This window comes from Rhinichthys klamathensis, unplaced genomic scaffold (genome assembly GCF_029890125.1).
Source record: "Rhinichthys klamathensis goyatoka isolate OS25496 unplaced genomic scaffold, OSU_Roscu_1.1 h1tg000068l_1, whole genome shotgun sequence".
NCBI classification, from domain to species: Eukaryota; Metazoa; Chordata; class Actinopteri; order Cypriniformes; family Leuciscidae; genus Rhinichthys; species Rhinichthys klamathensis.
Window position 1 is genome coordinate 4,982,149 of NW_026606611.1, and position 26,639 is coordinate 5,008,787.

Genomic DNA, 26,639 nt, shown 5'->3' on the forward strand with positions numbered 1-26,639 from the left:
TGCATGGCAAAATAAATATTTTTACTGTTGGCAAGTAGAATATAATTCTACATATTAAAATAATTTCCTGTTTTTAGGTCACTTCATTTTGGCATGCTTTCCCTATTCCTTATATGTCTCAAATTAATATTTAGGAGGGAGACATGGCAATAGCCTGCTCAAATTGTTTGTCACCTTTGCTCCTGAGTGTTGGTGTAAGATTTGACAGTTTTCCTTTCAACTTTCACCTGTGCAATCATCCTTGTCTTTTCATCTAACCAACATGCCAAGCGTAAGCACTATGCATGGTCAGGCGCCGCAATGGAAAAAGGAGTCATGTGACAAGCAGGCACGTGTTTGTTCGTGGAAGCAAGTCTCTAGTGCAGCCTGCTTTACTCCACTCACTCCTTCTCCTACTATGCACAGAGACAGGAGGAGCCCAAGCCAATCACAGCGTGTCCTGCCTTGCATGCTTTGCATATCTGTAGTATGCCGGGCATTTCCTCCAATCACGACTTGGCTTCTTTTGAACTATGCCTTGTAGTTCAGATTGCTTGTAACTGCTGCGTACACAGTGCACATTTTGATCCGGTCGTTCTGCGAGTTAGACTTCACCCTTCAGGATATAATGAAGTCACATATTTCTGTAGTTAAATGCTCCAGTAGTTCTAAAGCAGGATCAGCTTGCTCTTCTGAGGGGCTGATAGCTTATCCTAGCAATGCTCAAGGTTAGAATGAGCATTCCCCATCAATTAGCAAAAGAACATGCATAAGTAATATACAAAACATCACAACTTTAAACAAAACGATTGTTGGTTTAACTTAAAAAAGTAAGTTACCTGGTTGCCTTAAAAGTATGAGTTCATTGAAATTATAAATTTGAGTTAATACAATGAAGGAGATTGGTTTAATCAACAGAAACTCAAAATATTATGTTATCTGAACCACCTGATTTGACAAAAGGAAAAAAGTTGTGATATCAAATCATGAAAATAATATAATAATAATAATATATAAAACAAATAATATTATAATTATATAATATATGATTAAGTCATTTGAGTTCCAGTATTATTGCAAATATGGATAATCCAAGGCTATGTGCATTAAACGATTTGAATGCGCAACATGGCACAGAACCACCCGACGTGAAGTGGATTAACGCACACCTTACAGCCAATCCGAATCGAGTATTCAGATAGACCGTGGTATAATTTTTATATATGTAATACAAATAAATGGATAATGCAATGGATCTTCAGTAGCTAACCACTAAATACTGAGCAATGGATTCTGTTGACAAGAATGAATAAACACTGCATTTTTTGTCTCTATCACTCTTGCAGTGCAAGTGAAGTGCAACATCATTTCAGCAGGATGTCTGCTGTGACATGTCTGACCAGCTGATGATCGACGTTCTCACATAAGGTGTGAGTATATGGGCCATTTGTTTACGTGGACACAACTGTTAAGATACTAAAATAGCTCAGTCTGAACAGAATTAAGCGTTTAATGTTGTCTTCAGACATTACATGCTGTCAGGTAACATGCTGACTTCAGTTGCCAGCATTTTCTTTTCCAAGGTTTTTCAAAGTATTTATTTGAATTGAAAAAACTAACTGATCCCTGAAATGCAGATTTCTTCAAGTAAACATTAATGAGATTTGGCATAAGAAGGCCAGTAAACACTGATGCAAGATGCCGTTAAAATTGAGTGTGCAGAATATACTTCACAATGAACATCTAGTACATGTATTAAGTCAATCAGTCTAAGGCTATGTTTACACGGAAACGATCTGAAGAGAAAACGCAAAAGTGGCGTTGCGTTGTCACTTTTTATTCTACGTTTAGACAAGCGTTTTGGTTGGGAAATCCGCGTGCATATGGTGACGCTAAAGTGTGTGAAATTCGATGTAGTATGCACTCCAGGCGGCTAGGTGGCAATGTGAAGCAATGCCACACAACAACACCAATATCTTAGAATATTTTGTACAACTGCTGAAAAGACTCTTGTATGTCTTTCAGAGCTGCTAGGGCAACTTAAAGGTCCGACGTATGGAAATAATCTGACATGTTGGTTGTTATTTTCCTGTACTGGCGCATGCCTGTGACGTAAATCCGTACGCGGCGAGAGCCACCGTGAGCAGATTTGCGTTTTTACCGTTTAGACGGGAACGCGACGGTGGAGCGTTTTTAAGATTTCCACTCTGGAGGGTGGTTTCACTTTTTTGCGTTTTTAAGCCCCCAAAACGCCGTTGCCGTGTAAACGAAAGGCACATCCGATAAAATATTTTTACGTTTTCACCCGGAATCGTTCTCGTGTAAACGGGGCCTAAGGCCCCGTCCACACTACTGCGTTTTCGTTTAAAAACGGAGACCTTTTGCTACGTTTGCACCTCCCGTCCACACTAAAATGGCAAAAACGGAGACCCAAAACGGAGAAGTTTAGAAACGCTGCCGATCCGTTTTTCGTTTTGAATCTCCAGAGGGCGTTTTAGTGTAGACGTGTCAAAAAGGAGGACTTTAGAAAACGATGACGTAGTAGAGGCTCACGCTCGGCTCTATGATTGGGTGTCATCAGTCATGGCGTATATCTTTGCTAGCAGCTGTTGCACAAGTAAATTCCGCATTTTACAACGCTATAACTGCCTACATGCGCCGGAGTCAAGCTATTATTCGAGCGATCTGTGACAATTCCCGTGTGCAGCGGCGGCGTTGACCGTACATGGAGCGTCGGTTTGGGGTTAACCCAGAGCATGGTGGGATAATTTTATCAATGAAGTTGTTTACACCGGCACGCGCAGGCCCAGTGTTGGTGAATGGTCACTTGATCCGCGTTTTCAGTCGTTTTAATGTGGACGGAGATCAATTCTAATACGCAGCTAAAACGCTGGTGTGGACGGAGATCGTATTCGTTTTAATTGTCCGTTTCTAAACTAAAACGCAGTAGTGTGGATGGGGCCTAATATGGATTCCCCAGCAGGGCATTTCACAACATCGGGACTCTGAAAGTGTCATTCTGAAATTGAAACCAATGTTCCAACGTGACAATCTTCATAAATTTATTGCAACAGCCCTTGGTGCATAAGCAAGTGTGCTCTTTGATTTGTCTCCTCTCAGTGCCCTGTCCATTCACACGGAGGCCCCCATTAAATCACCTTCCAGTCATAAAGCACGGTGACAGATGTCTGCAGTATGCATGCATAGACTCTAACACCAGCACCTGCAACATGCTGTCTCATTGATCAAGGCAAACAAAAAACATGAAAAAACGTCATGCATGCATGCTTCAGGATCAGAAAACAATGTGTGAATTCTATCGATTGCTGTCCTCGGACAACTGCAGCTGAAGGGACAATGTTGTTGACCTCCATACATTGGGGCATAATCAATGAAATGATATGACTGATGCAGGGCCTGAAGTTAACTTTTTTGGCCACCAGCCACTGTGGCAGGTGGATATCAAAATTCACCTGCCACAGAGACTTTTTACCAGCCTTTTTTTTTTTTTGCCTCATTTTCATAGGTGAAAAACGGGAATTTCACAAAATTGTTCTTTAACTTGTACACATTTAAGTGCTGTCAAGTTATTAACGAAATCAATATAAGTAATAATAACTCTTAGAATATACATTTAAAAAAAATCTTTTTATTCATTGATTTTGACACACACACGCACAACAGATCTATAGACCTACCGCAGCTCGTATGTAACGTTAAACAAATCACCCGCGGCTGTGTTGATGGCTGATTTAGTCACGTAGACAGCTAGGTCCTGACAGCTTTTAGTTACAGCGTTCAGGAACCGTTAAGCAGAACTAAATTAATATTATTACTGGTAAAGTTACCGGGTACCGGACATTTTCTCACCGGTTCCCAACTCCCAACATGTACTACAGTTGCACACGCACACATCTGTGCAACTGTCATTGTTCTGGAGCCTACGTCAGCGTTACATTATCTCATCCCATCTCACCAACAGTTCAATACTGGCACATCCAAACGTAGTCAGAAAAGGGCCTCATCTTCTTTCTGATCGCATGAACGTTACGAAACAACAGTCGCTGTCATAAATCAGCCGTTCACGAACCTTGCCGTTGTCGCCAATTGACCACTTTGTTTTAAAATGTCTTCTTTTACTTTTCTTTGACTCATCCTCATCTTTTTGTTGGTTGCTTGTTTCAGCTGGCCTTTTTACCCCAGTAATGTGCCGCCACATTACAGCTAAGGTCCAACGCAATGAAAATGAAAACGTAAAAAAAAAACCTAATGAATCACTCAATTCTCATTGGCTACCCGCCAATGTGGCAGGTAGATTGACAGTGTTACCCGCCAATAGCAAAATTCACCCGCATTTGGCAGGTGGTCGGGTGTTAATTTCAGGCCCTGGACTGATGAAATGAACTCTTCTCTTGACTGATAACTCCAACAGACAACAAACTCCTCCAGCCTGACAGCTGTCAGACACCTTCCAGACGCTGAGGGCTGTCAAATCCCCCCAGTGACCTTTCACACTCTTATGGAAGGTAGGCTTGTTGGCTTAAGTAACAATCTTGAAGTCCCACTCTAAATCCAGTCTCAAATGTCACTGAACGTTTGGTTTTCGTTGCCTCTGTTGTCCCATTTGTTTTCTTTTTTTGCTCTAACAATTAGCACCACCTACGTTTTGTCAATCAAGCGTCTAAGAGCATAATATGTTGTATACAGTGTGTTTTCAAAGAGGCATGGTTGGAATCAAACTTTTGCTTTGACCTCAAACATTCAAACAGCATGTGTTTGGTCGATAGCCGGCCAGTCAGCACACAGTTCAATAGACTGATGGGGCCTTGGGGTAATTTCTGATTTGACTGAGAAGTTGTAATAGTCCTTCGAGGGCTTGTCAATTCAGATTTATTAGTTTGCCTTGTAAACAGTTTATCTTAATATCTGTAAGATTTATGTGTTAGATGCAAATCATTTATATGGCAGTTGACTCTTAAACTTCTCTTGAGTAAGAGTCAACTGGTGATCTTTGGGATGTCACACTGTAAATGACTCAAGCAATTAAGTAGCTCGATTCATGATAAATAATATTGAGGTTACTTGAAGCTGTCAAAATCCCCAAATCATAGAGAAAGCTTGTGAGTGACTGTGAAACTGCACTTGACATGAGCAGCCAATCAATGAGTCTGATTACAGGGTAATTACCCTAATTGTTTACATAGATTTGAATGCTCTACTCATATATCAAACTTTATCACCTTAAACTCTGGGACCAGGCTTACAGTAGGCAGTTCAACTTCTTTTTATCTATCATTTGTATTTCATTATTTTACTTATTAGTAGGCTACTAGGGTCAAAGATAAGTGCCTCAAATATAAAGTCAAAAGACTCTCTAGTAGGCTACAGTTAAATAATAATAATGAATTTATAATAATATGAAATAATAATAATGCTAATATTTACAGTGGACCAAGGCCAATTATATAATGCAAGTGTATAATGATTAATTCAATGTAATGATGGCTAATGAGATGTACATTTTGTTAAATCAAACAAGAACTCTAAAGGCCCAAAATGTTATGTTGTGTATACTGCATTGTCTATGCGTAGGCCTATATTAAAGGATGCATACAAATACATCCTTTGGTGGGTTGTGTGGTAGCAAGCTTTATATTATATGCACAAAGCTAAAATGGACTTTGGACATAAACTAGCATCATAAATGAGTCATAGACACTGAAATGTAAGCAGCATAAGCAGCTTCAGTTGCAGTTAAGAACATGCATCCTTCTTCAGCCACCAACCTGTGTTAAACCCACCTGCACCTTCAAATAATTCAAATCTCTGCGGTTTTATTTAATCCAGCAATGTTTGGGAAGCAGCACAGTGAGCTCAGCACACTGCCCTCGGTCGGTTAGAGATCATTACTGCATGCGGGGAGGGAGAGCAGTATAGCAGTGCTCTCTGGCTCCTCTCCCTTCATTCTCTAGAAGATGGCGGACTGCGCTTCACTGTTAGATGAGGAGCTCTCTTCATTTGTCTTCAATTATTTGACTGAAAACTCCGGAAGCCAGGTAAGCCATGGACAATTTCTGGTACAACGGAATCGTGGCTGTTATTCCCCGGGTGTATTTTTGCATGTTACTGTCTGTGGCGCGATACACTTCCATCATTTCATCGATGCTGTCACAGCGTCTCAGCCGGCGTCTGGAGTCCCTGACGTCTGCGCTTCACGTGGAGTTCACAGGAAATAATGCATGCATGCGAAAAGTGTCTTATAGACGAATGATGTACAAATAAGCGCTCTTTTTAAGTCTACTTTCGAGGATTAGCGATTAGGGCAAGGTTAATGACTTCACAAGTGTAATGACACAAGTTCAAGTGTGTTCGACAGTTTGCCAAAAATCACACCAATTTCCCGGTCTCTCTGTGTGTGTGTGTGTGAGACACGTGGGAACTCTGAACTTGACTAAGTTTCTTGATGGGATCTTGTAGTTTCAATAACGAAAGCGCATTGATTCGATACGAGTTCATTGTGAGAGATGTAAAGTAAACACAGATCAGGAGAACTGTTGTTTTTTATGTTTATTGTTTTTTGTCTTTTTTGTTTAATGCATCACGTGTAATTTTTAGTCGGTACAGGTACTAATATTGATGCAGTTATTTCAGGATAAAATTGAATAATTGCACAATATCCATAACTGACCTGTTTTGCTTGAGCTAAGATAGCCTATTAAACAAACGCAGTGTGCCAGTATAAAGTTGCCAAACTAATGCAGAAGGATACAAAATGTTTACAAAAAGTTGTGATATAGTAGTATATTTGTACAATATAGTGTAGAGATCGGAACTCTTTGCTCATTTGACATTATGTATTGTTTTCGTAAGCGTTTGCGTAACTGTTACAAAACGAGCTTGGTGCCATAGTAGTCAAACGATCCGGTCACCATGTGCTAGTAGCCTATGGCTGTCGATATTAATAAATTAACGCTGTGCATTTTGCACTTTCGTGCTTGTCATGTCAAACAGGCTGTTGTCGCACTGCATAATGTTTATTTATAGATACAATACACGCAGAATAGGGAGTTACAATATAACGCTTAGAATGCTTACTTTGAAACATACGGACACTTTTACGTTACATCACTGAAATTATATACGCATAGCATAGTGATGTTTAGACATGGATGAGGCGCAGAATACGGCCATTAATTCATCTTAAATTCTGAAAGCGGCACGCGCTGATCAAGTAGGCTATGCTATGATTTTCGTATTGTGAATTAAATCGAATTGAATTGTGCATGTTTACAACAAATCGCGCGCTACGTATGCTACTGTGTGTCAGGTGTCACCGACTCGTTTTCGGACTCCTTGAAACATTTGAACGCTGTGAGAAAGCGCTCGGTGGTGTTTGTCCTTTGTCCTTGTGTCAGCGGGAATAGTGTAAGCGTTGTAAATGTGCTCATTTCGGGTTATTGGCGTGAGCGCGCAGTCTGGTCAGTGTAATAATAGTACTCCATCCTCGTGACTGGAGTTATAGAACACAGTTACTGCAGTCATGTGCTCGCTCGCCGCCTTTAGACGTAGTAGAATGAGAAAGGGGCGGGACCACTGACGCGGGTCCACGAAAGCCACACACTCCCTCCTCCGGGCGTGCACGTGACTGACTGACTGACTGCTGCCGCTGCGCAAAGTGGAGCTGTTCAGATCACGACTAATAATTCATTCACCATCCACTCTAGGAGGATCTGAAGAGCATAAGCTTCGCACCTTTTTTGATTTATAAACACTATTAGTATCCATGCAGATAAGTGATGCATGCAGGAACGTCTTCTAGGGATAAACTAAATTGGATTTACGCTTTATTTTGAATCTTCAAAATTCTCAGTCCTGTAGCCTACAATTTATAGGCTACCATGTTTTGCTCTATTTGGGAAAAAAATGTAAAAGACCTGCTCCCAATCTTTCATAGAAAAAAAATTAAATAGAGTATTATTTAAGTCGACTTAAATTATTATAGCCTATGTAATGTATCATAATTGAGTAACTATTCCAGAGAGCCACATATTAATTCGCAATAATGACCAGTTTAACTCATGTTGTCGTGCATATTACATGGCTGCTTAAAATTTTGATTAGAAAATATTTACTATGATTAAGAGTAATATGAATCGAGGGAAGCGGGGTTGAGAGACGGCATTCAAATAGGCACACATATAGGAATAATAGCTCCCAATTTGTTTTTTGATACTTCAAATTCATTCAAAATTGATGCAAAGAATTGTGCATTGTCCAAGATGAAACTTGATGATGCTGATGCTGATAATCTCAAAATGGCCCAATATCAGCTGATTTATCGGCCTGGCAGATATGTCGTTCTATCATTAATGCCATGGGAAAAAAGACCTTCAGTCCAGTTTGTTTCTCCGCCTCGCTGCATCTTTATATTCCGCTGGTGACATTTACACATTCACTGCATAAAATCTGAACATTTTAAGGTTTTGAAATACATTATACTGCACCAGTTCTCATGCAGGCGAGCTCGCAGTTGTCGTGATGTGCAGCACTGCAGTGCTATGTGTTCAGCTTCCGTGATATGGGCTGAGTCACCTAACTTGACAGAGTCAGGCAAATGTATTTATTTACACCATGAAATGACTTCCCACACCCACCAGCTTGTGTCAGTCAGCTGTGCCTCCTCTCATTTCCACTCATAATTTTATGCTCATTCGAAATCATAAATATGCAGGGTTGACATGGTCTTTACAGCGAGTTTAGACAATTGGCCCTGTGTCTGCTTGCTTACTGAAACATTTTCTCTATCATTTGCCTTATCGCTGTGAAGTTGAACCATAAAATCAAATCAGCGGCAATGAAATTATGTTTTAGATGTTCTGGTTGGAGTTTGCTGGTTCGAATTCACTTGACAACCGATTTGAAGAAACTGCACATTTTTAGTCTATTAATTTGAAATCCACTGAGAGAGAGAGAGAGTAAAATGAGATAGCATAAAACATCACAGGAATATAATTTGATTTGTTTTTTACAGAAACGCTTTAGCTCTGAATGTGGCTCAAGAAATTGGCTGCAGCTTCAAGATCGTCAGTTTATGTTTTGCTCTTTTCACTCCAATTACTTTATAGCGCTGTCTTTTGCCTTGCTCAGGGCACACTTGTATTTTTTAGAAGGGCTGTTTCCTCTCCTGAAGCCCCAGAGGTCCTTCATCTGGCTCCTCCATCTCTCTTTGGGGACGCAAGGAAGTCTGGGAATGCTCTGTAACAGATCAATGTCAATTTTGGACTGAAAGGGGATAGACTGTGGAAAGAAGGGGTCTTGATATCAGTGATGTACCCATACTAATCCATCATCAGCAAGCATCGAATGTTAAAAACCCTTTCATTGAGTTGTCTGGTAATATGGGACCAAGGATAGGATGTATGCTATTTAGAATGCTATTTTCTGTAACTATAGTCCTCAGTCTGCTGTAACATAAACTCTCTTTTATAGATTATCTGGAGGACAATCTATAGATGTACATTCACTTTAGTGTGTTCTGTAAATGACGCCTGTGTTCATTACGTTAGCAATCATTTACTGTTCTGCTGTAATATCGTTCCAAACCTGCATGACTGCATTTCTTCTGTGTAGCACACAAGGAGAAATATTGAACAATGTGCTGGTCACTCATTTCCACGAATGGGTCCTGGAGTTTTCGTTACACATCATTGACCCAGTTCATGGTCTTTTAGATGTGATGATTGAGTAACTGCCTGAGATAAGATGTTTTTTGTTGTGTCATGCTCTTAATACATGTTGGAATGTTAAAATGTTAGTTTTAGAAGAGAATGCTGTGCAACAGGACTTGAAGACAAACTCATTGTGATTTGCAGTGTTGCGTGAATAAGCGTTTGAAGAGTCTCACAGCAATTAAAAGATAGCCATGTTTGTTACTACAAAAAATCTTTCATTCACTCATAAGAGAGTAAAGGCCAATTTACACCATGAGCAACAACTAAAGATAACTATGGCCTGTTTTAGCCTACTTCACATCAAGGGAAAATATTATTCTGTTTATTATAAGCATGCTGCAGTTAAACTTATTTGCTCGACTCTTAAATTCTGATATTCTGAATGGCTGTCAATGTTTTTATCATTTGTCAGGTGGCCGTTCCTTTGCGTTTTCATTATAACTGTGATGCGGACTTCTCAATTCTCATAGAATTATTCTCAGAGAATCCCTGGAATAGAGAAATTTACACAGGTTCGAAACAACTTATAAATGATCAGATTTTTCATTTTTGGATGAACTATCCTTTTTGAAATGGAAGTGGCCATTTCGTTTTATGCTGTCCACTGTTATCACCTTGGATATGTGTTGGTTAATAGCTCTCATTTTTTAGAGACAGATTTAAGCTTTCACTAGATTTTTTTAAGGTATCCTGGAGAAATGCTTCATGCTAGCATTATCATTTTGCTGTTGTTTTATATTAAGGCATTAAGATGTAGCAGGTTGCACACACGTATTAAAGCTCATGTGTCCTAAATTGACCTCAGCAGAAAAAAGAAGTGGATGCAACCTTTGTATTCTGGGACATAGTTATATCTTAATCTCTGAAGCACTCACATGGCACAGTATAGTGTGATATGGTTGTTTGGTCTCAATTAAAGTGGTGTAAATCAATGTAGTATGCATGAGTTTAGTAGGGCAACTGCAGGAACCATTTGCATGGTTGCAGGTTGGCCTGTATATTTGCAAGCTAAACAAAGTTGCAGGTGTGTTATTCTAATATCACATCATCCCCCATAACAATAAAAGTGCAGAAAGCTCTTGGTGTTAGATTCAGCCTCTCCTCTGGCGAGTACATTTGAGGATTATATAACGCACACAGTGTACTTTAGATCGAATGTACCTGACTATAACATTTTGGATGTTCATTATTATTTGGTTCTGGTCTTTAGATCTTGTAGATGAAACACACATCCTAATTGGGAGTGAATTGGCTCAATATTTTTTAGCCTTTTGACGATGTTTGATATTTTTATGCATTCTCTGAAAATGCTCTGAAATGGGTTAAAAGTTTATGTATTTTTTTATTATTAGGTGGATCAAATGAATGAGAGTTTTGAATCAGATTCACACATAAATTGATCAATCCTACCAGCTCAAGTCTAATGATATGGTCTTGGTCTTATCAGGAAACTTACCGGCCAAAGAAAAAGGTAATTAAAATCAGTGTGATAATCACAATTTTACTTTTATATTGCAAGTAAAATAATTTCAAATATGTGACCCTGGACCACAAAACCAGTTACATGGGTAAAAAAAAATTAAATTGAGATTTATACATCATCTGAAAGCTGAATAAATATGTGGCCGAGATACAACTCTTTTCAAATCTGGCATCTGAGGGTGCAAAAAATCGAAACATTGAGAAAATCGCCTTTAAAGTTGTCCATTTATGTTCGCGATTGTGCTGCATTCACTCACAAAAATAAATGTTTTATATATTTACGGTAGGACATTTATGAAATAACTTCATGGAACATGATCTTTACTTAATATCCTAATGAATTTTGGCATAAAAGAAAAATCGATAATTTTGACCCATACAATGTATTGTTGGCTATTGCCACAAATATACCCTTGCTACTTGTGACTGGTTTTGTGATCCAGGGTCACATATATGATAGCCTATTTGATCGCTGAAATTATTTATTTATAATTAGTCATTATATTTCCGAACTAATTTCTGAAATCTCAGATTATGCAATTAGTGAGATTCTTGTTCATATTCAGCCACATTGTTGTTCTGAAACTGAGTGTTAAGTCCTTTGTCTTATATCATACACAACAGGTAAAGCAGCTGAGGGTAAGGAAAGGAAATTTCCGCATGTTTTAAATGAGAAGGGAGCGTACCAGGCTTACCATAGAAACATGACATCAGGGGAGGGCAAGCTCAGACTGGCAGGGACTTACAGTGGGCAAATGGGAACATGTAAACTAAAGCATCATAAAATACAAGTCTATGGCGCAACAGCAGGTACATAGACCGTACAAACATAGACCTGCCAAAGGTGTGCCCTATAGCTTCCAGCCTATACATTTTAAATATGGCATATACTCTGTTTCTTTATGTAGTTTTTGACTTGTTATTGTTTGACTTACTTTGGTGGACACTAATTGGTGTTCCTGTTAATTAAAATATGATAATAAATAAGATCTGTTATTAAGCGGCACCTAGTGACACGAGTAAACAAAAGAATAAGCTGGATTATTGTAACCCAGGAGAAATCTAGTGCTCTATCTTTAGATCTGTGCTCCACCTATATATTGTAAAGGCTTTTTTTCAGTTTAGATGCTTGTATTGTGGATTTAAACAGTCCATACTAGGGATGCACAATATATCTGCCACCATATCGGTATCGGCCGATACGTTAATTTTAAAGTTATCATTTTCGGCCCGATAAGAACATTTTTGCACTGTTCGACATGATGGTTTTGAATTGATTGACATATGATTGGAATCACTTTGAAAGTAAAAAATATAATTAAGTCCAACATTCTCAGCGCAAGTCTGTCATATAGGTTATAATGAAAACATCATTATAATTGTGTGCTTGGGACATGGTGAGACTTTTGTTTTTGTAATCAGGCTCTCAAAAATTCTCAAAAAATTGGATTTAGATTTATCGGCCAAAATATCGGTAATTGGCTTTCAAATATAAAGAATTATCATATAGGCCAAAATTTGCATATCAGTGCATCCTTAGTCCACACTGTATGACTTGTGTTATACATACAAATCTTATGAATGAATCCATAAGACAGTTTTGTATTAGGCACAGACCGAATTGTGATATAATTCATTTGAATCAAGGATCTTAAATATAAATGCGAAAACTGCAGTCAAGTTTTAATTACAAGTCTGGGTCAAGTGTTGTCAGTGATTACACATCAGGAATCACACCAGAATCGTATGGACTGAATTGACCCATTTCCTGGCCTTTTAAGTGTTACTGTGATGGTTGAGTAACTGTCTTGAGATTTGTCTGTGTCATACTGTAGTTACTTGTTTTATGGAATGTTACAGCAGTGTTTTTTCTAGAAGAGAATCTTGCACAACAGGACTGTAAGACAAACCCATCATGAATTGCAGAATTGCTGTGGTGTGCGTGAATAAGTATTTGACATAACAGCCGTTGGAAAATCTTCTAGCAATTCAAAAAAAAAAACTGTTACTACAAAGATCTTTTATTCAGCTGTAAGAGATGTCTGAGAAGACTATTGGCTCCTATGTCAACAACGACAATACACAGTGTTCCTGTACAGAACGTTATTGCTAGGGACAGTAACCACACCAAAAGAGACTATGAATCGACTCTATGTCTCTCTTGTAATTCAGCGAGCACCTGATTCTCTTACCCTCTCGAAAACTCCATCAGAAAACCTGAGTTTCACCAGCATCTCCAAACGTACACTCGTGTGACCTAATTCAACAATGAACCTTTGATTTGGCAAGCTTTGCCAACATTTGACTGCTGTTCTGGAGATTGTCAGTCTTGGGCAATTTCAACTGACTGTGTTAGTAGTTTGCTCTTGGACTGAATGACCTTTATACACTGTCTAATTCATTCACCTTTCCATTCTTGTTCTGTTAACTGAATTGAATCTTGAACTGGGTCTAAATCTTCTTCTGATGCCGGAGTAATTGTTAGCACTCCTCCCTGTTGTTTCACTGTATTAAAAGAACCTGTATCCAGCCTCCGCCACATTCCAGTTTCTTTTGAACGTGTCAAACGTGGGTACAAAATCTGTTTTGAAACACTAGCATTCCTTTCGCTAGTGAGAACCTGCACATGATTGGGTTGTCGACACTCCCAAATAGGTGTCGAAAATGTCTAAATAAGGAAGGAGTGTTATGATGTAATCTGGGAAATATATGTGAAAGTATATTCTTAAAGGGGTCATATAATGGCATTTTTGTACAAGCTAATATGATTCTTTAGGGTCTAAATTAAAACTTTGTAATATACTTTAATTAAAAATTCTCATTAGTATTGTAAGAAAACACTTATTTTACCTGGTCAAAAACAGCTCTGTTTTCAGCACGCCGTTTCAGTGCATATGCCTTTAAATGATCATGAGCTTCGCTCACTCCGCCCCTCTGTTCTGTGCGTACACCGTTTGTAACACAATAACACAATAATCATAACGCGTTGTTCATTATAAATGTGGGATTATGAATTATATTGAGAACGTCGTACATAGAAAACATGCCGTAATGTACCCTGAGTGTAAACCTTAGACGCATTCATCGTGAAGCGTGCAAGCGATTTGCAAAGATATGAATATTAATATAAAGGTTAATAAAACGTTACACTCACTTCAGTTCTTCTGGAGGTTCAGCAGGAACACGAATAGTTGGTACCGATCCTTTATTCAGGAGCAGCTTCTTAGCAAAACCAGCTTTATACTGAGCCTCCTTTATAAAGCAGTCTGGTGAGAAATGATTCGCGCAAACATGAACGCATTGACGTTGCTCGTGGGGAATATTACCTTCGAAAACAAAACTCAGCCACTGCGTCTTCAGCGGTTCGGATTTAGGAACATTAAAATGACTGCTGTGTTCATTATTGCACCCAAGAACAGAACACCACAATCGCTTAGACGCCATTCTGCTCATAGACAGTGCTCCAGCATATCAACAATGACCGCGCCGGTCCGCGCGGACTATGATTGACAGCTCGCTCACGAGCGAGGGCGGGTCTGTGTTGAAACGCTGCTGTCAATCAACAATCTTGGGATGGGCGTCCGACCGTGTGACGTCACACGGTCGAACAGCTCGATTTGAGGCAGGGGAAAACATATAAGGAGATTAAAACAAAAACACTGGATGGATTTTTATCATTATATGATGGTTGTGTACAGGCACTGCCAACACACATTTCAGTACAATCAACTTGAAAAAGTGCATGTACCATTATATGACCCCTTTAAGTATTTTTGTATTAAATTCCAGTTAAATAAATATCTAAAAATTCTTCAACCAAGACAAATTAACTAGAGAAACAACTGTGCATAAGGTATTGAAACTTTTCTGAGAATTTATCTTTAATACGAGTGTATTACTGTCCGACTAAACTGACTTTTTTTTCATTTCATTTATTTTAAGTATAAACAAGTGAAAAAAATCTGCCAGTGCAGAATGGGACGATCTCTTACTATTTGATGCAGTGTTGCTTCTCAGGTAAAGTTCATTTGTTATAAGAATTTTTAGACATTTATACTGGAAAACAAATCAATACTTTGGTATTATGTTACTAAATGATTACCACATTTACATGCATTTATAAAGTTTATTATTATTATTTATATGGTACTCTGAGTTACTTGGTATTACTATGGTACTGTATGTCTAAAATGTTCCACTAATGTGGTACTTAGATTAGTGATGTGATGGATGATTTTTAGAGGCCTACCAGATGATTTCCTGAAATGTTGACTTGCAGCATGGATCTCTGATATGAATTATAAATATAAAAATCATAAAAATGATCAAAATCACTCACTAGGCTATATCCCCATTTACATGCACAGTAATACTGTGATTGTCTAAGCAACAATGCAGTGTCCATCTGTGGCTTAGGTAGCCCTTCTCAAACAGAGTGAGCTAAACTGTCTAAGACAAGCTCTGGATACAGTAGTTGTTTACGGCCACAGGGCAAATTTCAGCAATCACTAAAGAACATTCCAGAGTCAGTTTTATTCTATGTCAAACACTTGAATTTGTCCCACTATACAGAATGTTTTCTCCCTCCTCCATTAGCCCTTTCATGTATTTTTGCAGAACTCTATGTGCTTTTCAGAGTCTCCCCTGATGCAGCGCAGCTGTGTGTGACCCTATTTCTAGACTCCATGCCTGGACGAAAGCAGGAGTAATCTCAATGGGTTACATTAGCATTTTCATTACAGTCATTTGAATATTTGCCTTGCATTTATGATACCACTGCACCAGATTTGTCTGTAGGATTTGGTTAGAAGACGTCTAGCAGGATCTAGCCTCTACAGGAGACAAACCCCATGTCATTTTAGGCCCTAGGTGTGAAATATCAGGTGTAAACCAGACCAAGATCTATAAATATGAAGTTTACATGTCATATTTTCACATCATGAATTACGTAGAGTCTCAGTTCTTCTCAGTGAGACCCTCGTGAGGAAGACAAACATTGCTGGAGGTTCATTGAGGAAGTTAACCTGCCCATGATGGGTTATTGATTTCTTTGAATGTATTTCCCTCAGGTTATTTCACCCAAAGAAAATAGTTCACCAGACAGTCTTTTTGTGACGGGTTTTAGTAATGTGTTTTCTTTTTCTCGTATGTACTTTCAGTCTTCAGGCTAAGCTGTGTTGAAAACTTTCTGCGGATTTCATGTTGTAAACTTTGTGTTGCAGATTCAAGCTATTCTCATAATCAAACTACATTACATCTCAGATTTTAATGGAAAACTGTGCTTTGCTTTCCACTCAAAATCCCAGCTTAAAAGCGGAAATCCGAGTTTTTAAATGCCCACAGACTCTGGCAGCCAGCATGATGGCGTACAAAAGGCCAATCACATGACACGGAACAGTTGCCAACTGGTGGTAGCTCATGTAATACTGCCTACTTAGAAGTCGGGTCATGGATAGGTTGTAGTGATGGTCTTTCATGTAGAGTGTATTGCTTTGTTTTGCTAGTGTCACAACATAATTGTCTTTTGCTCTTGGAGTGACTGGAATGTTTTTGGGGGTGTCTCTTATGAAAGAGTCATCACGATGGGTGAGGCACACTAGAGTGTTTGTTTCTTCAAGTTTGGACAAAACTCCAATAAAGCTGGGATTGTTGGGGACCTGAAGTTGTTTTCTTTCTTGCCTTCACAGAGTTGCCCACACATCGACACTGGTTGTCTTTACAGACTTAAATACAATACTAAAATAATTCTAATGAGTTTCTGTTTAAAAATATACAAGTATAAAAGTGTAGGTCTAATTGCATAGGCAGGAAGTGTCTGTGTGCAAATTAATGCTAAAAACGCCACTCTGTTTTCCCATTGCAGAGCTCTTGACATGTATAAGTGCATCCTACAATTCCTGACGCCCACTAATTCACAATGACAGAAAGCCTAAAGATGTAAACTCCCACTCGCTTCCACAAATACATCAAACCACAAATACGTTGCTCTTAAGGTGACACAGAGCTTTCCCGATTTAAGCGGCACCTTTCGGCGGAGCATCCATGGCGCTGGAGGGGCTGTTTTGCTTTCATTACAGTGTATAACACACATTAATATGTAAAGCCTTATGCAGGGGTTTGGTATCAGATACTGCTTTTCTTGCATTGAGAGCACATAGGGAGCAGAGAATAGACATATAGAGTTCACTGATATCAGTGGAAGGTGCCTGAGGGAGCCATTAGTAGAATGGCTTGGCTGTTAGTGCCAGAGAAGATGCGCCCCTAAGAGGTCCACCTCAGTTGGGCCCAACCGGAACGCGGGTTATACACAGAGGATGACTAGTCTGTGTGGTGTGACCTACGGCTGGGTGTGGTATTCTGCTGATGAGTGGGGTGATATAGTAAAGAGGTCTTGGAGATGAATTACTCACGGGCCATAGGGCTTTCACAACACGGCACTGCTTTGGAACCGCTCCTTATCTCTTATATGGACACGGGAAAGAGTTCTTATTGTTACTATATTAGGTATGTCCCGATACCACTTTTTCTCTTCCGATACCGATGCCGCAGCTTTGGCTATTTGCCGATACCGATATCAATCCGAAATGTTTTATATTTTTTTCTTGAACTAATGCCGCGTTCCAGGCAACCTGTGACCCGTGTTTTTCCAACCTTATACCCGTGAAAGTGCACTGGAACGGCAGTCAAACCCGTGACTTCCCACCCGTGAACTCGTACTAGATCGATGTACTCCCAGTTACGAGCTCTGACATCACATAGCCCACGAAACCATACAAAACAACAATGGCAGCCCCTACGAATGCAGTGTTTCTGCAGGCGGTACACGGTGAGAATACACTTTAGGACAATATAACGTTAACTAGTTTTCAGTCCATTGAGTGCAAGGATAAATTAATACCAAATACATTTCCAAATATACAAATAAAGTAAAATAAAAGGTATAACAGCTTATCTTGCCTTATGCGCCGTTAATCCTCCACCGTTTCACTCAAATAAACAAGGAGTAAGCACCTTTGGCGACAGAAATTATTACAAATGTGCATAAGCCCCGTAAGGTCCGCCATGTTGGTTTGTTTACATCTAGCTACCACAATTCCTTGCGCTCAGGTAGTTTGGCGTGACTGACCTGGAATGCTACAAAGTCGTGAGTCGTGGTTTGAAGTCGTGATTTACGTGCTCAAAAACCTGCCTGGAACGCAGCATAATATTAATACTAATAAAATATATGGAAGCACTTTGCTCAATTAGCAACCTAAAAACATCTCACTCAAATGGAGAACAAATAATTCTCTAGTATATAGTCCACAACAACAGTTGATTATGAAAGACTGCCACCCTTTATTCAAACACTACAAAAAAGAAAGAAAAAAAAATACAGGTAGGGTACTTAAAGCTACCAACAGGTTTAAAGTTAATCATTAACAAGCTTTAAATTTACCCATTGATCCGTGTACTTTTGCGTCCATTCGTTTTTCCTTTTTAACCCATAAAAAGAAAAATGAACGGTAGTGTTTTTAAAACGCAAAGTTGAACACCAAAATTTTAATTTGAACTATAGGCACGTCAAATGCAGCCCAAAAAAATAAATATTGACGTATTTTCAGATTTTTGTTAATGACTTTTTGCCCCTTTATTAAACATTTAAAATATTCACAAATTAATATGGAATGTCTAATGTCTTCGTTTTCTAAGGCCAAACCCAGAAATGATAGTTTTCCCGCAGTGCTGAATGAGAAGAGCCATGTCTCTGGAACGTTTGCCTTCGATTTGAATTTGGACATTTCAAGCTTTAGCCTACATATATATGCTATATTTTGTTTCAGTTCATTATTGAGATGCGACCCAGTTCACGGAGACCATGAAAGCGCGCCTGATTGTTTTCTTTTATTATACAAAAGCACAACGTTTTCTTGTTATTGTGAGTTTACACAAATAAAAGTAGTTGCGAATGATGTATTGTTATTTTCTGTATGACCAGAAATGATAGAGTATTTTAAGTTGTTTCCACTGTTGAAAGGAAAACGCAAGTGTTTGCGCCCGCGCCTCCGTGCCATGCAGTGCTTGCGCACGCCGCACAAACCCTTGCTTGGATATGCATCAAAATCTTGTGTCTACAGTTTATAGCCTACGGTTTATAAACTGAGGAGACGGATTGCAAAACCGTGTTTTTAGTACACCGAAGGTAGTGGGAGGGAATGTCTGTTGTGAGTTGAGGGGGCACATTCAGCCAGAGATGTGTGTGTATGTGAGTGAGTGAGTGAGTGAGTGAGTGAGTGAGAGAGTGAGAGAGTGAGAGAGTGAGAGAGTGAGAGAGTGAGAGAGTGAGAGAGTGAGAGAGTGAGAGAGTGAGAGAGTGAGAGAGTGAGAGAGTGAGAGAGTGAGAGAGTGAGAGAGTGAGAGAGAGAGAGAGTGAGAGAGAGAGAGAGAGAGAGAGAGAGAGAGAGAGAGAGAGAGAGACTACCGCCTGCTGAACAGAGGGTCGCCGAAAGAAGGATCTGAAGTGCCGGTGTTTCGGCTACAAAAACCCGCCGAACTGATCCGAAACCAGCCCAATTTTTTATCCACACGCCCAAACTCATTTTTGCCCGCAAAATAGATTGCAAAACCGCCCACTCTGCTGGCTGCGCCGCTTAACTGGATGTCGCTGCAAGGGATTTGCCAATATTCAAGGATTGTTGGATATGGTATTGGATCATATTTTTTCCCCCCTCCGATCTCCGATCTAGAGTTCTGGGCCAGTATCGGCACGATACCGATGCTGTGGATCAGATCGGGACATCCCTATACTATATGTTCAAACTCAAGCTGTGAGCTGTAAACGATGTAGAATAGATTTTTAAATGAAGAAACATGGAATGGAAGTTGGAAAATTCCATTTTCTTGGGTCATTCAGACGTTGACGCTCACTGGTGCTCTAGTTATCGCAGCGTGAGCAGACGACAGCATATTTAGGCTTGTGTGGAATAAAACACCCACTGGATGTCCAATCAGGTGAACATGAGGACAGTCAGTCCTTAGACGGAAGGGATGCACCTCACGGCCATCTTGTATTATTTACTGCGAGCTTTACGGGCGTTTGCAGCTTTCGTCGCAAAGCCTGATCCAGTTTTAACCTGCCTGTCAGAGATTTGCTGCAGTGCTCTTCAAAATGGCAGAGTTTTACACAGTTTAATGGCTATAAGAAGTGGGAGATGGACATTTCCCTTTCTCTCCAGGGTCAGGCCAAATTATCATCATTTTTCAAATGCGAGCTTGGGATAAAAAGGGACGTCACAGAATGAGGGGGGCAGATCCATCAAAAAGAACAGGTGTTTCATAGCCCTTAGACTTTTGTCTGGCAGATTATATTTACATGTGTTATGGCTCCTTATAGCAGGATGTAATCTGGCTTGATTGAATTTGAAGGCGTGGATTGAGACAACAGATCAGGGAATTGGTTGTTTGTGGAAACTCAAAAGACCGTCCCCTTTGATCAGACAGCTGTGAAGTTCAAAGTGCCCCTGCTCGTACGAAAGAGCACATGTGCTTTTGCACATGATTAGATGGCAGATGCATCGATAGAACATAAAGCTTATCATCAACATCTGATTTTGAAGCCCATTGATACAACATTTCTTAGATTTCACCTTGTCCCTTGAGGCTATGGAGTTGTTGCTTTGAGAAACAAATGTTCTTTGTCTCTATTTGACTCAATCCAGCACTTATTCCTAATATGGTACTGTGTGAACTCCAAGTCGTATGCACAGCGACCACACAGATCAGTGACATTGCTGTTTCAACAACACTGTTTGACTGTATAAACAAGTTTTCGGCACTGATCTCTTCCCCTCAGGCATTTCCCTCTACTTGTAACACTAACTTAATCGATAGTTTCCTTTTGCAGACAGAAGTGTATTTTTTACTAGATTAATGATTTTACTTAACCTTTAGCCTGTAGTAATGGTCTAAACGGATTTTTAAAAAACTATTTGGGAGTCATTTTGAGGATAACAGCACTGAAGAGGCCAGGTTAGGCAAAGACTAGTGTAATACCTAGTGCTTCTAACCCTGTGAACTGCCAGAGCTTAACCACTAAGCACTGGTTATCTCCTCATATTTGGTTAATCTTCCTTTACAACATCTATTTTGATTGATTCATCTTGACCCTTTGCCCACTTTGCAAAGTAAGCCAAATAAGCATGCTTAAAGTCCATCCACTTTGTTTTTATACATTAATTGCATTGCATTCTATGCTGCGTTCACTTTGCTCCTCTGAAAAACCTCCTCGGTGGATGTGTCGTCTGACGTAAAGATGGGTTAGGCAGCCCTCCTCCCCTTCTCTTTCCCCAGGCGTCCGTGGTGCCGTTAGCCTTAGGGAGCGCATCTCTCCGCATTTCTCTTTAATGAAAAGCACCCAAATGTCAGCTGCAGCCACTGAAAATAAACGAATGCTGGTCGATCGCCATCGAGAATGGCACAACGGCCTCCTGAAACAGGCAGATTGTCAACCGTCGTGCTTCATTTCATCCGTTATCACTTAGATACAGACACTGCAAGCTGTGGCCAGGAATCATTGTGGCTGGGCTGGGCTGGGAATCTTAGGGTTGTAACTCAAGTCGCAAGTGTGTAAATTATGTGTGAATTTGTTTACAAGTTGACCACATCCCCTGACCATTGAGGGTCTTAGGGCGAGCAGGCGGAAAACTGTATTGTGGGCAGGTGGTGATTTACTAGGTTGAGATGATGAGTGCAGTACTAGCAGAGGTGAGTAATGACTTGGCGGCTCGTTGAAGATGTGTCACAGATTCATTCCTCAAGTTGTGTTTGGCTCCCAAGGACATCTCTGCTGATTGTGCTGGCAGAAGCCCAGCTAGACGTCGGCAAGTAGATGGGGGGCTTGTGTTTGAGGGCTTGTCATTTGAGCACACTTTCAATTGAAACTGCACAGTTTCAAGCTCAAATGACACAACAGTACATTGTGATTCATGTTTGCGCCCAGCTAGCATTTAAATAAAGTAAAATAGGGAAAAGATTCAACATGGTTGTTTATTGAAAACTATGAGAAGTTCCCACACAATGTGTCTTTATATCATATATGAATTGTGGTCAGTAATTACAGCTCCAGATCAAAAAAAAAAAATACTGGTTTAAAACATGCTAGAATCTTCTAAAATGGCAGTTACAGGTTGTTTAGGATTAACTATGAGTTTGCTATAGTGTGTGAGTGACAGGATTCATTGTGGACAGGGGGTGTGAGTGTGGGCAGAGTCATAGCTTCTGTTGCGTGTCAGCGGACTAGACCTTGACAGGAATAAATAGCATGCGCTCAGGAGGAAAAAGCGGCATCTTTTATGACCTCATGGTATTCATTGAACATGGCAGCCGCTGTATTTACTGCAGTGCACACAAAGTATTTAACACTGTTTTTTGACTTAAACTTTTAAATGATCTCATGATCTCAAAGAAATTTCATATTGCCAAATATTTATTTATTTCAAATACTAAAAGAATAGTTAATGGAACCGCGAAGAAACTGAAATCAAGAAGAGGAATCTGAACCAGTTCCTATCCCTACTTTTGTGTCTTGTGTTTCAGTCTGTGTTATCTGCATCTTAAGCCTCAAAGCCAGCCTTGTATTGTTAGAAAAAAACTGCTGACTTGTTTCAGAATTATTGCTCCAGACTTTGAAGATATGGATACGATAGTGGCCAAAGGTCCCTAAGATAACATGAACAAGGGTTAGAAAGTGAAAGCAAATGAATACTCTATGCTAACAGTGCTGATTTTTGCATTTTTATTAAAGGATGTGTGAACCTCCTTAGATGACTGTTGACAGGTCCATCACTTAACTGAGTGAATTACAGCTTGAGAACTGATGAAGTAATGAAGATCACCAGTGGCTTTTTAAGGGAAGGGGTCGTATGGCTGCAAGGGGATAGCGGCAGGCCTCAGATGTCTGGAAGTGCACTTTGTTTAATTAAATGCGTCTATAATGAAATGACCATTCAGCATTACAACTGTGATGGGTGTTCAAACCAACACAGAGGATATCTTGAGTAATTTGATCATAGCTTAATGTTTTATGCAGTTCATATTTCTACATTTCAGTCATTTATGGTTACGGTAATTATAGAGTCATTTGGTGCATTACCAGCTGCTCTAATGCATTTTCTGGCCTTAAGTTCTGTTTTCTTCTGTTAAGGGCTGTCCATGCACTCTCCATCCATTTCACTGTCCAATTAACATAATTTTTCGGGTGTAACAATGTGTTAATTCATTAAGTGACTTCCAATGGAGTAATTGATAATCATGATTGAGGACGAGATTAAAGAATGGCATCAACAAGGGATTTGTTTTGGCTTATATCCAGAGAAAGATTGGAAGAGGAGATGACGTGTTTGTGAGCTCCTCATAAAGGGAATCTGGGCCGTACAAGTGCAATAGGTCTTTGGAGAAGAGGAACACTTTCTCAAGGCCTCTTTCCAGATTGCGGAAGTACAGGTAATGCAGATCTGGCTGCCACACGACGGAGCACATAGCGTCCTTGCACTGAGTTTGCCCTCGTTGCTTTGCGAGCATCAGCAGAATTTCGGTAGGTGATGTCCCACTTTGGGCTAGGTGCCCAAAAGGGAATCTGGAGTCACCTCAGGCGACAGCTGTCTGTTAGACACAAGTGCCGCAGATAGCAACTCACAGACAGCTGCTGTGGTGCAGAAGAGTGAATAGGATTGGAGATGTGGGGAAATAAGGAAAAGCAAGAGAGCAAGAGCAGTGAGCTGTGAAAGAACAAACGTGATGCACCTTGTAATGGTGCCTGGATATAGTGAAAGGCTGAGAAGTGAAGGAAGAAAAAAAATGTCCATTGAAAGCATCCAACTTTTGCTTTAGCCTACTTGCTTCGTTGTTTGCTGATGCTCTGATTTCTGTTTCCTTTTAACATTTGCTCTTTTAGCAATTCCCTCTGCCCCTCACTCCCTTGTACTTCTGCCTCACGCAGCTCTCACTTCAGTCACGTGTACATGGGTCGGTTAAGGACACGAGCGCCTCTAGCCTTTTTTATTCTCTTACATTGACACCAAAGCAGCTGAATCGAGGGGCCTGGTAAGATGCAAAGGCAGGAACTGATCACTAAAGGGATTAATCAGTCATTCTACAAATCAGTTGGTCAGATGGCAGTGGAAGGACTTGTACTCCTGTAGTCACTTCCTCCACCTGTGACAGAAAAGCTGTAGAGACATGGCCGAATAGTGTTTCACTTAGTTGCATGTACTCGACAGCACTCAAATGATGTGAAGTGTGATCACTGCTCTGTGACAGCTAGGTATTTTTAGTTTGTTTTATAACCTGTGTGACATAACCTTTATTTTATCATGTAACAGGTCTTGCACTTTTTTCATATGTAAAAGCCCATTCCGATTTCTGTTGTGAATTGAATGTTGAAGGACTGAATGGGTTGACATTAATCACCTCCAAGAAACATTGTGGATTTGTTTGTAAATCTGTTACCAGGCTTGGCCTTGTCCCACTTCAGTTTCTCAGCAACAGGTTTAGGCATCAGTAGCTAAACACACCAAACCTTATTGAATTACTAAGAGACAATGAATGGGTCAGAGCATTTTGGCACGATGAGCAAATCTCATAGTCAGTACCTCATCACACTACAACACGGCAAAGCCATCCAAACTGAAAAGCTACCAAGGAAGTTCAAAGACCACAGTCAAAGCCAATTAAAGGTTTTCCTTTTACATTTGGTGGCCTTTGAGTGCTTGCTCCCTGACTTCACTGATGTCAGATCCTCAAAGATGAACAAGTTCCCTGTGTGTTTTCATGTTTCTTATCACAGCAGCACAACAAAAGCTATGGAGGATTCTGGGGGAGAAAGTGAGGCCATGGATTACACTGTACAAACTAGTCTGTGCTGATTTAAAGCTCTTTGTTTTCCATTTGAGAGCCCAGCCTGAGATCAGCTGAGCATTAGGAGCTATTAAAGGCTTTTATTATGTGGCTCAAGTGGTGCACAATACATTGTAGATTGTGCTGTTTGAAATAAAACTTGCATTCAGTGCCTGCTCTTCTAGTCTTTATTATTAATGCGTACTGCCAGAGGAGGAAATCACATTAATCTGATACTGCCAAAGGTGTGGTTGGTGGGGTTTTGAGCTTGAAGTCAGGTATTGTAACCCTAATACTGGAATTTTTCTCCTTTCCGTGCCAACAGATTTGGAGAGATCTGTTACTCATGTCATCCCAAGCTAGAGATCCTGATATTTGCACCAATAAGACCTGACCTTATCCAGGAGGAATGCTGAGACTAACACTGCAGGTTGTCAAGGGATATGGAGTACAAATCCGATGTACTCGCACTCACACTGAGGAAAGAGTGCAGGTGGCAGACCGGCAGTCTGGCTTCAGAATGAGACCTGGCAGCTTTTGATAAACTAACAAACACCTAAAGCATTTAGCACATGAATCAGAGACTGAGGAACTGTAAAATTATACTCATTAACATAGTGTGTTGTTGATATGTCTATCCAAAAGATTTGGGTTTCCTGATTTGAAACAAATCTGGTCACTAAAGGATCGAATTGGAAACAAGGAAGATAACATGAACTGCACAATGCTACACAAATGTCCCTAGAAATGTGTTGGGAAGGTTTGTCTTGGTGGGCTGCCAAAAGGGGAATTAATAACAATTTGTCAAAGGGAGCAATTTATTCACTCGGAATTAGTGTGGCTTTGAACAGTCATGGTTGAGTGCACGTAGTGTAAATGCATGAGGGGGCCTCAGACCATGCGCTACTCACATAGCTGCTCTTCCAAATAATGAGTTTTAAGGAATGAAAGGAAACAATATTGATACACTTCATATACAGCACTTCATATACATTAAAAAAAATGCTTTTCTCTGGTGTTTCCATAATAAGATGTTGGACACGTCATAGTATATTTTCAGGCTAATTTTAGCCGTCACAAACATTCAATACCTGTTTAGAAATGTTTCCGTAACTCTTGTCTTCAGGATGGAAAACAATGAAAGAGATGAAATTGCTCCCCTGAATCTTTCCATCCTGTGTAGTACAGTATAGGGTTTGGAAAGCTTTTGGGAAACCAATTAACCTTGGACCACCAAATGGGTGTGGATAGTGAAATGCCAATACACCTTGTAGGAATGCATCTAAAAACAGGAAGGAGCAAGTGGTATTTCTATGGTATGATTCCTAGCGCTGCAGCCAATCTGTCACAACCTTGAGTCCCCCCTCTGTTTGAGGGTTGAGCATAGCACATGTGTTATGCTGTTGTAATGTCCTTGACATGAAAGCTCCCTCACATTATCACAGAGGAAACCTGAAGTGGAAGAATCACCCCACCATTACCCTTAATAACCTTAATACATAAAGTCTGAATGCAGCACCGCTATACCTTTCCACCAGTTAAACACCTGCAATGATGTGAGCATCACTATCGGTT

At 40.0% G+C, this 26,639-nt stretch overlaps 1 protein-coding gene across 2 annotated transcripts in view; it reads left to right on the forward strand.

Annotated features, from left to right (window-relative positions):
• Positions 1-5,776: 5,776 nt before the first annotated feature.
• ppargc1b (peroxisome proliferator-activated receptor gamma, coactivator 1 beta) overlaps positions 5,777-26,639 on the forward strand; it is a 50,240-nt gene continuing 29,377 nt past the window's right edge. Inside the window, exon 1 of one of the 2 annotated variants that reach the window (XM_056250338.1) lies at positions 5,777-6,035. In XM_056250338.1, the coding sequence (XP_056106313.1) occupies positions 5,955-6,035 (81 nt within the window). In that variant the 5' untranslated portion in view covers positions 5,777-5,954. The remainder of the gene's footprint in view (positions 6,036-26,639) is intronic. The other variant, XM_056250337.1, reaches the window with a different exon arrangement.